The sequence below is a fragment of the Pseudorasbora parva genome, chromosome 15, assembly GCF_024679245.1.
Source record: "Pseudorasbora parva isolate DD20220531a chromosome 15, ASM2467924v1, whole genome shotgun sequence".
In the NCBI taxonomy this organism is placed as follows: Eukaryota; Metazoa; Chordata; class Actinopteri; order Cypriniformes; family Gobionidae; genus Pseudorasbora; species Pseudorasbora parva.
Genome location: NC_090186.1, coordinates 34069231 through 34081383, shown reverse-complemented (window position 1 = coordinate 34081383; position 12153 = coordinate 34069231). Strand labels below are relative to the sequence as shown.

The following is a 12153-nucleotide window of genomic DNA, read 5'->3' as shown; positions in this document are numbered from 1 at the left end:
GAGTCTGAATCCACAGCTTGAAAGCTGATGAAACTAACCACATTTCTCTCACATTCTCCTGTGTACAGCCCACTAGGATTATATGGGTAACCTGCCAGGACTCCAGGGTGGGGGGATTTAGTTGACAGTAGAGAGGAGTTGTGGATCTTACCAAGCACCAATACAAATGTTGCTGTAATCTGTTTAAATGTTTGTAATTTTACGTCTTACTAGGATAGAAATAGGATAGTGCAAAAAAAAAAAAAAAGTATGTAACAAAATGTATTCAGACTGAATTTAAAAAAAGGGGATAGTTCATTAAAAAATAAAAATGACCCCATGGTTTACTTACCCTCAAGCCATCCTAGTATATGACGTTCTTCTCTCAGACGAATACAATCGGAGTTATATTAAAAAATGTCCTGGCCTTTCCAAGCTTTATAATGGCAGTTTTTCATACGGTAAATATGGAAGGCTGTCCACCGGAAGCTAGATATTGTACGTTATGCCGTTATATGTACGTAGTTGTAAATATGAAACATTTTCTTACAAAAACCCATCAATTTATTAATCCCCTGGAGCCGTGTGAAGTACTTTTAAAATGGATGGATGCACTTTTTTGGGCTTCAAATTTTGGGCTGCCATTATAACGCTTGGAAGAGCCAGGACATCTCTGAATACAACTCCCATTTTATCCGTCTGATAGAAGAATGTCATATCCACCTAGGATGGTTTGAGGGTGAGTAGATTATGGGGTAACTTTCATTTTTGGGTGAACTATCCCTTTAATTGGCTACAATTATCCAATAGCCTGTATAAATGATATGAGCAGAAAAGGGAAGGTTTTAGATTTTACAAAATTTATTTTGCTTTGGAATAACATGCACCTATAAATAGTTCAAAATAAGACAAGGAACTTACTTGCAATAAGAAAGTAAAAAGGTACATTTTGATTAACTGTTGACTTTAAAGGGCCTGTTATATAATTGTGTTTAAACAGTATGCACTTGAGTTCATCACATTAGATACATACATTTCTCAGAATCACGCACCGTCCAAAGATACACGTTTTTTCTGCTATATGGGGGAGGGAGAATGTGTATTCCACAGACTGTATAAGAGGTCAGGCCTCAGGCTTTAACAGGCGTAAATACCATTCAAGTGTTAAACATTTGAGCTGATTAGTTTGATGGTGTATGTGTGATCTTTGCATCAGATAATCTGTATTGTATGCCACTGCTGCTATATTTTGGATATAGTAACATGGATTATTCCACAGAAGAAATGCCATAAGTACAAAGAAACCTTTAAAGTATAGTTTGCTCAGGAATGTATTAAAGCTAAACTGCAACCTCAACTGGTTTCGGTTGTACATGACCAAAGTGCGAGTCATATTTGTGAAGATGTCATTTTTAGAAGACTAAAATCTTGACAGTATTTCCCCTTAGATCAGATTCGAACATTGATATTCACTTGACACACTTCCAAAAGCTCTCAAGGAAGGCAGGAATAACATTTCCTGATCACAAATTTCTCACATGAATATTATCAGTGGTTTTTTGTAAATGCTTTGTACAGCTAGGATGTGTTTTTCACTGCGATTTTGACTGGCAGACGCTTTTAATGTTTTATTCTGACTGTTGAATTGACACTAAGTTGAGTTTTAGGTCTGTTATGCAGTCTTTCTGTGTGCCAGTTGTATTTTTAATGGATCTTGTCTTGACTCTGTGACTTCTGAGTCATGTCAGGGAGAAGGATTATCAAATAAATAACCTGAGATCCTACCGGATGGGTGCAACAAAATTTGTATCATTAGTCACTAGTAGGGATGAGTGAATACAGGTACTTCTTTTTAATGGAAGGTGTAATTGAATAATTCTAGCCAAAAATGTTCACTTTTTCACTTTCGCATGCTTTGCAATTTGTAAATAAATAAACGTATTAGTTTTAAAAATGGTGTATGTGAGGATCCCTAGTCACAAGTTGATTTAATAAAGTTGGATTAGTCCATCTAGAGCACAGCCGATTGGTCTTGCCATGTGACCGCCTGTGCTTTAGGAGTGGAAGAATTTCATTAAGTCACTCTGGCGAACATACTGCGCTATATCACGGGTCATCTGGTCTGCTTGTCAAAGCTAATAGTGTAGAAACGCAAAGAAGGCAAGTGAAATGGAAGAAAGTAAGGGACAAACAGGTTACGTAATCATTTAAAACAAGGAAAAAAAAACTTACATCAGCTGCACTCAAGTCACAAAGCCAGCTTTAACAATGGGAAAGTGTTAATAAGCAAGTGACCTGAATGTATGGCATGATAATTTGTGTTTGCTTGTGTGTTGACGTGTATTTTGAAGAGTGCTCAGGGGGCGTGTTGGGCTTCGCGCAGCAGGAGGGCAGCTGTGTCTGCAGGCTGCTTATGAGAATCACTAGAGCAGAAAGATTTTGCCAACATATGGCAGGCAGTGACTCTTACAGTGCAGATTCTCTATAAACCAAAACATGAATTTACATGCATTTCCTATATAAACACCCCTAAATATATTGGAAATTGTGTTGCCTTACACTAGTAAATAGAGAATGTTGTATAAAATCGAGTGTTGCACACTGAAAAAAGCCTGGACTTTAATAACATCGGGGGATGGTTTCATAGTTATTTATTTATGTACACTATGCTGTTCAAATGTTTGGGCTCAGTAAGATATATTCGATTTTATACAACATCTTTATACAGCGTGTACGGAAAGCATTCAAACCCCCTTAAATGTTTCACTCTTTTTGTTATATTGCAGCCATTTGCTAAAATCATTTAAGTTCATTTTTTCTCATTAATGTACATACAGCACCCCATATTGACAAAAAACAGAATTGTTGACATTTTTGCAGATTTATTAAAAAAGAAAAACTGAAATATCACATGCTTCTAAGTATTATTCAGACCCTTTGCTCAGTATTTAGTAGAAGCACCCTTTTGATCTAATATAGCCACAAGTCTTTTTTGGAAAGATGCAACAAGTTCTGTCACGTTGAATGGTAAACTTAGGTGGACAGATATTTATAGGTCTCTCCAGAGATGCTCAATTGTGTTTAAGTCAGGGCTCTGGCTGGGCCATTGAAGAACAGTCATAGAGTTGTTGTGAAGCCACTCCTTTGTTATTTTAGCTGTGTGCTTAGGACCATTGTCTTGTTGGAAGATAAACCTTCAGCCCAGTCTGAGGTCTTGAGCACTCTGGAGAAGGTTTTCGTTCAGGATATCCCTGTACTTGGCCGCATTCATCTTTCGCCCGATTGCAACCAGTCGTCCTGTCCCTGCAGCTGAAAAACACCCCCACAGCATGATGCTGCCACCACCATGCTTCACTGTTGGGACTGTATTGGACAGGAGCAATGCCTGGTTTTCTCCACATATACCGCTTATACATAAGCCCAAAGAATTCTATCTTAGTCTCATCAAACCAAAGAATCTTATTTCTGACCATCTTGGAGTCCTTCAGGTGTTTTTTTTTTTTAGCAAACTCCATGCAGGCTTTCATGTGTCTTGCACTGAGGAGAGGCTTCTGTCGGGCCACTCTGCCATAAAGCCCCGACTGGTGAAGGGCTGCAGTGATGGATGACTTTCTATAACTTTCTCTCATCTGCCCGACTGCATCTCTGGAGCTCAGCCACAGTGATCTTTGGGTTTTTTCTTACCACTCTCACAAAGGCTGTTCTCCCCCGATAGCTCTTCTGGTCATCCCAAACATCTTCCATTTAAGGATTTTTGGAGGCCACTGTGCTCTTAGGAACCTTAAGTGCAGAATCATTTTTTGTAACCATGGCCAGATCTGTGCCTTGCCACAATACTGTCTCTGAGCTCTTCAGGCAGTTCATTCGACCTCATTATTCTCATTTGCTCTGACATGCACTGAGCCATAAGGTCTTATATAGACAGGTGTGTGGCTTTCCTAATCAAGTCCATCGATATAATCTAACAAAGCTGGACTCAAATGAAGGTGTAGAACCATCTCAAGGATAATCCAAAGAAATGGACACCACCTGAGTTAAATATTTAAGTGTCACAACAAAGAGTCTGACTTGGACTATGTGATATTTCAGTTTTTGTTTTTTATTTAATAAATCTGCAAAAATGTCAACAAATCTGTGTTTTTCTGTCAATATATGGGGTGCTGTGTGTACATTAATGAGAAACAAACTAACTTAAATGATTTTAGCAAATGGCTGCAATATATCAAAGAGTGAAAAGTTTAAGGGGGTCTGAATACGTTCCGTACCCGCAGTACATTAAAAGGATCATGTGACACTGAAGACTGGAGTAATGATGCTAAAAATTCAGCTTTGCCACCACAGATATAACTTTCTTTGGCTAAGGCTACATTGTACAATATATTCAAATTAGTTATTTAAAATTGTAATATTTTGCACTGTCTTTACTGTATTTTTATGAGCATAAGAGACTTCTTTTAAAAACATTAAAAAATCTTACTGACCCATAACTTAACTTAATGGTTTTGTACATCTTTTAGTGCATATGTTTGTCAATCTGACACACCTCATGAGTCACCAATGATGTTGTTTCAGTGGAAATGTATGAGTATTGGGTTAGTTTTGATATCCAATTCAGAGTTTAAAGTGATAGATCGTATAAAGTGCAAAAAGATCAAACAAGTTTTCATTAGCATAACTTCTATTCATTATCCTTTTCTTGGCATGCAGAGAGTGGATGACTAGCCTTTAGCAGGTGTGTGATGACGCTAACCTCATGTGCATCCAGGAGTTACAGTAACCCTTCGGTGCAGTCTCCTGAAAGTACTACATGCTAAACAAGATGTTTGTGTAACATTTTGCTCACGTGTTGGAGGTGATCTATCCTTTCCAGTTCATGATGTTTTCCACAGCTAACCGATTGTACTAATTCTAGTGTGTTCCCTGTTCATAGACAGAAATAAGTACATATGATGGACTTGTAGGTCTCTGCTGGTTTTCTTGCTTCATTTGCCCCCTTTCTCTCTTCTGTCTCCTTCCCCCCTTTCTCTCTTTGTCTTGTGTTCTTTCCTCCTTGCACGGTTGCTGCTACCTCCTTCCTGTCCTGTCCGGTTGTGTGCAGCGTTTGAAAGCACGCTCTACACTCCTCCACCTCCCGAATACAAGACCACCTCCTCCTCACCCGTCTCTCCTTCCACACCCAGCTACCCTCCACCGACGCCATCGCCCTCAACGGCCACTCCTCCGACACCGCCCCTGCGTCACTCAGCCTCCCGATTCGCCACGTCGCTAGGCTCTGCCTTCCACCCGGTCCTGCCTCATTACGCCACTGTCCCTCGCAGGCAACCTGCCCCGCCCACACCGCCGCCCCCTGCCCCAGCTCCTCCTCCTCCCGCCTCCAGATCTGTCATCTGGACGGCTAACAACTTCACTCCCTTACCGCCTTCCCCTCCGGTCATGATCAGCAGCCCCCCGGGCAAGGCAACGGGCCCTCGCCCGATGATCGCAATCCCGGCCCCCAGTCCGCTCTCCCAGAAACCCCCTTCGCCCATCTCGGCGCCCAACGGGCCACCCACCTCGCTTCACTTCCACACATCATCCCCTGTCTCGGGTCAGCCGTTCTCTTCACCCCCAACGCCGCCACCTCCACCACCCCTGTACTCTCCCTCACCCACCTTGCCCATCACTCCCCTTGTGTCTTGTCCCTCACCCCAGCCTGCTGTTCTCCCTTCTCCTTCCACAGCCTTCCCCGCCTCTGCTGAGCACTCTGTTAACTCTGGGTTGGGAGACTCCTGCTCCTGTGCTCCAGAGCCGCCCACTCAGCCTGCTGACTTCCCCAGCCAGCCGGGTAAGGCCTCTTCTGTGTCGCTCAGCCTCCACTAACCCGCTAATTGGGGTTCGAGGAGGGGGCCTGCCATGTTGAGCTGGGTTGCTTTTGGCTGCAATTGGCTACTATCGATTGCTTATTGGCTCAATGTGAAAGTCCTCAGGATATGTTTTGCTGTGTTGTCTTGTCTGTTGGGTCGTGCTGGTTCCCAGGGTCATCGGTTGGATGAGTGCTCGTTTGTGTGGCCTGTAATTGTGTGATATGGCATGGCATGAAAACACATCTCCACTCTCTCGTGAAACTTTGAATCGAGTCTCAAAGATTGCACAGCGGATGTCTTTGCTTCAGTTCTCATCATTTTTTTCCTGCAATTTATCACAACCATCTCATTCGGATTATTGGTTTATGGTAAAGAAGGTCTTGATGTTAGCAGCATGTACAAGTGAACTGTTATTGCACAGTAAGCTTTACATGATCTATAACCAGCCACCCCACATCCTCGTTGGTTATTATTCACTTTCACACATTTGATTCATGAAACATCCTCTTATAAAGCAACGTTTAAATCAAATGAAAAACATTTCATCTTTGACTAGGTTTATGTTACACACTACATACAGAGCTTTTCTTGAGGTCAGGTCATCAGCAATGAAGAAATAAGATCAACTCTTCCTCTGAATTATTTATAGAAGAGGTTTTAGACTTCACACTTCATATGCATGATGCAGCTTGACATTGAGCTAAATTCTACACACTAATATGATTAACTTGAGTGCGTTTGTAGGCTTGCATGTCACATAAACTTCAGCTGTTATACCCCCAAAAAAGGAAATTTTTAAAAATAGCCAGGATGATACCTTCCTAAATTTTTACTCTTTATACATAGTGATGCAAGATCAACTTTGTTACATTATAAGGATTAGATAGGGTGAAATCAATACCCCAATTACATCTCTGCATTTTGTTAATTTATGTACAGATTTGTTTTATATTCCCATCTTTTTATAAATCATCAGTTTCTTCCTTGTGTATCATGTTATAATGATCATCTGCTATGGACACGTGTTCAATCATGTATTAATGTCATCTGTCTGTGTTCACTTTTATGAATAAGTTTTGGATGTGAATTATTATTATTACTACAATGGTAGCCTAAATTATATTAATTACATTAATATGCTGACATCCATTTAGCTCATTTTGACTGTTATAATGTTTTAATGTCTAAAACAGTCCTAAATAGAACAAATCAAAGTTTAACTGATGAGCACAGGAAGTTACAAAGACATATCCTAACTAATATGTTCTTTTTTTTATTTATTAATACCTACAGATTCAGTACAGGGGATGCCAACTCCTCCACCCCCACCACCCCTCCCTCCCGGCTCCACTGTGACTCCCACCACTGCTGGACTTCCGCCACCCCCTGGTCCCCCTCCTCCTCCTCCACCACCTCTGCCCCCCACGCTTACCCCAACAGGGCCCCCCCCTCCCCCTGGGCCACCGCCTCCACCCTCAGGTCAGGCTCCGCCACCAGCACCACCTCCACCCCCTGCCCCACCTTTGCCCTCGGGTCTTTTTACCCCCTCACCCACCACAGAGGAGAACAAGGGGCTCTCTGGGCTCGCAGCTGCCCTTGCTGGAGCCAAGCTAAAGAAAGTGCCAAGGGTAAGGGTTTGGGACCTGTTAAACACTCTATAGCATTGAATTACACCAGAAATGTCTTAACACTGTGCCCTAAAGGCCCTGATATACTCAAGGCAAAGTTCTTTTTCGTTCTTTGCTTGAGGGTAAAACAAATGAAATGCTTTTACATCAGTATAGAATACACTATTAGGAGCAGTGTTTAGATGAATATGTAAATATGTGCTGCATGCTTTCCTCTCAATAATAAAAAATCCCCCCTTAAAGGACAGCATTTAGAAAACAGCAGACATTTCCTTGGTATCCACTGTAAAAAGCAGTATAAAGCTCAAAGATCACTTATCATTTTCCACAGCTCATGTGGTCTGGAGTTTTTTTGTCCAGTGAAATTTCTTGGAAAGATATTTTTGCAGCGTTTCATCTGGGGCAACAATCCAAAAAACACAGTACAAAAACAGTACAACCCACTGAAGAGAGAATGTTTATTCCTCAGCCTCGCTTTCATTGCCGTTAAAACTCAAAGATGGCGCTCTTGTGAATAAGTTCTATAGTAATGTGGATATGTTTGCAAGAGCTCTGCAATTAATCTCTCCAGTCAAGTCGCATCATGTTTATTTATATAGCACTTTGTACAATAGATTTCTTGATTTAAATCAAACAGCTTAACCATATTAAACATGAAACAACAGTGTCAGTGTCAGTTTTTACCTGCGGCAGAACGGACTGAAGAAATGAACCAAAGAAGATTTTCACGTCAAAGTCATCGGGGATATATTCTCACGAACCAGTGATAGTTCAAAGATGTTTAACTTGGCAAGCTGTTTCGAACTCCCGAAACAAAATCCAAACCAACTTCGGTTTTGACCTGATTTTGTTTGAAATTACATCACACCAGTTTGTTTTTTTGGTTCGCTTGAAGTAAATCAGGGCCTTAAAACGGATAACGTCTTGGAGGTTTTTTTTTTTTGGAAACATCATCAGAAATGCTAAACATGTTCAATTCCAAATCCTATTTGTTACCATAGAGTGATGAGCCCCTGGCTTCAGCCGCAGGACCAGCGGTGAGTTCTGGTGGTGCCAAGCCTGAGGCATCCCGTGGGAATGGTCCTTTACCTGGAGGAGGAGGTCTAATGGAGGAGATGAGCGCCCTGCTGGCCAGGAGGTGAACTGCGTGATTTATCTGTCTATAATACCAGAAGGATTGCATTGATAGAAACAGGGCCTAGTTTTCAAACAATGATAAGTCTTGGAATTTGCTTAAAAGGGTTAATTATTAGAATATGTTCCAATGATTTGATACAGGAGAAGAATTGCTGAGAAGGGATCCTCACCAGAGCCCGAGCAGAAAGCTGTGAGTTAATATAATGCCTTATTCAGCTGTCTACATTCTCTGACTAAACCTGCACATAAAGACATCTCTTAATTTTATTGATATGATCATACTTTTTAATGAAAAATGTATTTCTCCCTTAGGATGACATTGAGGCTACCATAACTCCAAAAGTGTCAGCCTGTAGCACACCAGGTAAGCAAGGGAAAGCAATGCAAAAGAAAGATAGAACTAAAAAATAATGCTCCTTGTGAATCATTAGGTTAGCAACTGGGTTTTAACTGGGTCTTCAAGCAAAACCATTTGAAAACCATGACTATTTTAAAAATATGAGAATACCAGCATCATCAAATGTAACATTGCATTGCATTGTTTTTACAGATATGCCCAGAAAGCCTTGGGAGAGGACAAACACCATGAATGGTAGCAAATCACCAGTCATTGGAAGGTAATCATTTGCATGTTATATCTCCACCAACTCACAGTGTCTTTTAAAGAAAACTCTCCAGATTTTGGGATCTGACTCTACGCCAGGTCCTGATTTCTCAAAGCTAATTTGAATTATTGTCGCTTCGACTGCTTTGCATCATGTGCTTGTGGCCGGGGGGGGGGGGCTCCTCACAATCGCATGTCAGAATGCAGGCAGTCGGGTCCCGTGTTTGACATCACTAAAGCACAGTGCTGTTGCATCTCATCAGATCTGTGTGTACCAGAGCTGTTCAGCATTTTTTTTTAAAGGATTTGCTCATTCCTTTTGCTTATTATATGTCATCCATTCAGGCATTTACGATTATACAAATGATTGAAGCACATTACAATAGGGCTTACACTGAAATAGAAATATTTCTCCTTTCACCTCAGTTAGATCTAGTGCATACATAAGATTACTATGAAAAGAAATAGCTCAGATCCATACAATTGACCTCTGACCTGGTTAGTCTCTTTACTCTCACAGACGGGACACACCATGGAGAAATCAGATGGGTACTGACAAGTGCTATGATTCCTTAAACAGGTATAAGAGGCTAGTTTGAGAACTCGTTCTAGACTTTGTTTGAGAGTGCTCTTTAAATAGGATAAGGGTTGCTGCAGTGATTGTCTACAGTTATTCCTTTTTCCTTTTTTTTTCTCCTTACACAAAGATTCTGCTGTTGCCAACAATATAATCACTATGAAATGCATAAATAAAATGCTTAATGCTTCCCTGCTGATTTTATAGCAAAAATGCATATATACTATTTTGGTGTTTCTTCAACTTTGAGCACTTTTGATCCTGTGGACTTTGAAAAAATGGATATGGCAGCACATGAGGGGTCATTTGTGTAAATATGTACTCTAAAGTCTGGGGTCTTTTTTTCTTTTCTTTTGGTTTTTCTTTTAAAGAAAGGGAAATTAATCATTTATTAGCAATCTAAATGCATTACTTTGAGCAAAAGTGATAGCTAAGACTTTTTGTACATTGTTGTAAAAATATATATATTTTAAATAAATACATTTTATTTTTACTTTCTTTACATGAAAGATTCCTGAAAAAATATTTCTGAATTTCCTCAAAAATATATAAAGTAGCTCAACCATTTTTAATAATAATAAATAATGTTTATTGAATACCAAAACAGCATATTAAAATTATTTCTGAAGCGTCATGTGACACTGAAGACTGAAGTAATGATGCTGAAAATTCAGCTTTGCCATCACAGGAATTTTTTATTGTTTAAAATATTCTAAAAATGTACTAAAACATACAACAACAAAGTTATTTAAAATGTAACAATAGTACAGCTTATACTGTATTTTTTTAAATAAATGCGGCCTTGGTGAGCAAAAGAGGCCTCCAACTTTTAAAATGTAATGTATATAAATAATTTTCACACAATACGAAGGGTTTATAGTAATTTCGTTTTCACATAAAATTTCAGTAAAATCTATACATATTGTAAAGTAACAAATTAAGGCTTAAAAATTTGTTTCCAAGACTATAATCCTCATGTAAATAAAGGGGAAAAAATCTGTAAATTGTAATAATAATCACCCCCCTGTAGTTATAGAGAATCATCCTTTTGAATGTGTCTTTTCTTTGAGAAAGGGAGGAAGCTATGAAGGTTTAACCATAGTATCTTTATTAGACCATCCTGATATATAGTGTGCAGTACTAGGTGTCGTCAAAGGTCATATCAGGAAGCTGGAGCATTTGTCCACTCTTGCCAATTTGTCCACCTGGTTTCAAAGATAACATGCTCCCCCCACAAATGTGCATTTAATTTGGTTTATCCTCTCACATATAAAATGCAGAAAGCTTTGATACAAAGCCTTCAGGCTGTAAAAGCTTGTGTCTCTCAAATGACTTTTGCTCTGTAATTTGTTTTTGGCTTTAAGCTGTTACAATGTGCTTATCCGCTTGACTTCTACTTCCTTTTTACACAAGGCAACCCACTGTTCAGCATTTATTTATTTTCCGATGGGATAGATAAAGCGTCATTTCCATCATTTCCCATGTACCACCCTATGGTGATTATTGTGTTGGCAAAAGTCTGATTCAGCTACAGTCAAGCATGAGAGTGATACGGCAGCTGCATTGTGTTTTGAAGTGTGGATCGTGTCTCCAACTTTTGGTTTGCTGTGCCATTTTAGTTGGGGTTGATTTGACAAATGTGTAAGTTTTGAAGAATTTGCAGCTCCTCTAAAGGCTCATTTTCATGTCACCCAGTTATGCATAAATATCTGTGTGAATTTCCTTTTCGGTACAATGATTTCAAGGACGTGAATCTTGAAATAGCTTGCATTTTCCTCACACATCTTGAGTTTATCCAATATTAATGCTGTGTATATTCTTTGAATCACCAATTGTAATTGGTGCTGTAACAGTGTAGATTTACGCGGTATCTGAAATGACTGTTAAAGCGTGTCACTAAACCTCTGCCTTGCATCTTGACTGCACAGTGTTGACTTCTGTGACTAAAATAGCTTTGCTACACACCATATCTTTTCTTCTTAGGCCAAGGTCTACACCAACTCCTACAGGATCCATAAGTGCCAACGGGGTGCCAACAGAAGCTCTTGACTACGACAGATTGAAACAGGTACTTCTCAAAACCAATAAGTAACTATCTTGAACTGAAACTCATTTAACCTTTTAGCCCTTCGGGTTTGAAAGAGGGGCTGTTCACTTCCTCAATACGTTTGGCAAAGTGTTACCAAAGCTATTGGTACAATTTCTCCTCACAGCACTTCCTAAAAAACTCAGGGAGAAATAATGGTTCACAGTGCACAGTTACGCTTTTGTGGGTGTGTACAATTATAGTCCTCTCTACAAAGGCAAAGCCTCCCTTCTCTAAGAATGAGCATGTTAGATATGAAAGGCATATGTAGGAATCGCACTTATCTGAGGACACAGTTA

General features: G+C 39.9%; 1 protein-coding gene across 9 annotated transcripts in view; it reads left to right on the top strand.

Moving 5' to 3' along the window:
* Positions 1–12153, top strand: part of enah (ENAH actin regulator) — a 148940-nt gene that overhangs the window by 130866 nt on the left and 5921 nt on the right. For 4 of the 9 annotated variants that reach the window (XM_067417855.1, XM_067417854.1, XM_067417852.1 and 1 more), the window contains 7 exons: positions 5078–5803; positions 7116–7450; positions 8452–8588; positions 8723–8777; positions 8900–8951; positions 9138–9204; positions 11752–11836. In XM_067417855.1, coding sequence (XP_067273956.1) covers positions 5078–5803; positions 7116–7450; positions 8452–8588; positions 8723–8777; positions 8900–8951; positions 9138–9204; positions 11752–11836 — 1457 coding nt within the window. The remainder of the gene's footprint in view (positions 1–5077; positions 5804–7115; positions 7451–8451; positions 8589–8722; positions 8778–8899; positions 8952–9137; positions 9205–11751; positions 11837–12153) is intronic. The other 5 variants (XM_067417858.1, XM_067417859.1, XM_067417853.1 and 2 more) reach the window with 5 other exon arrangements.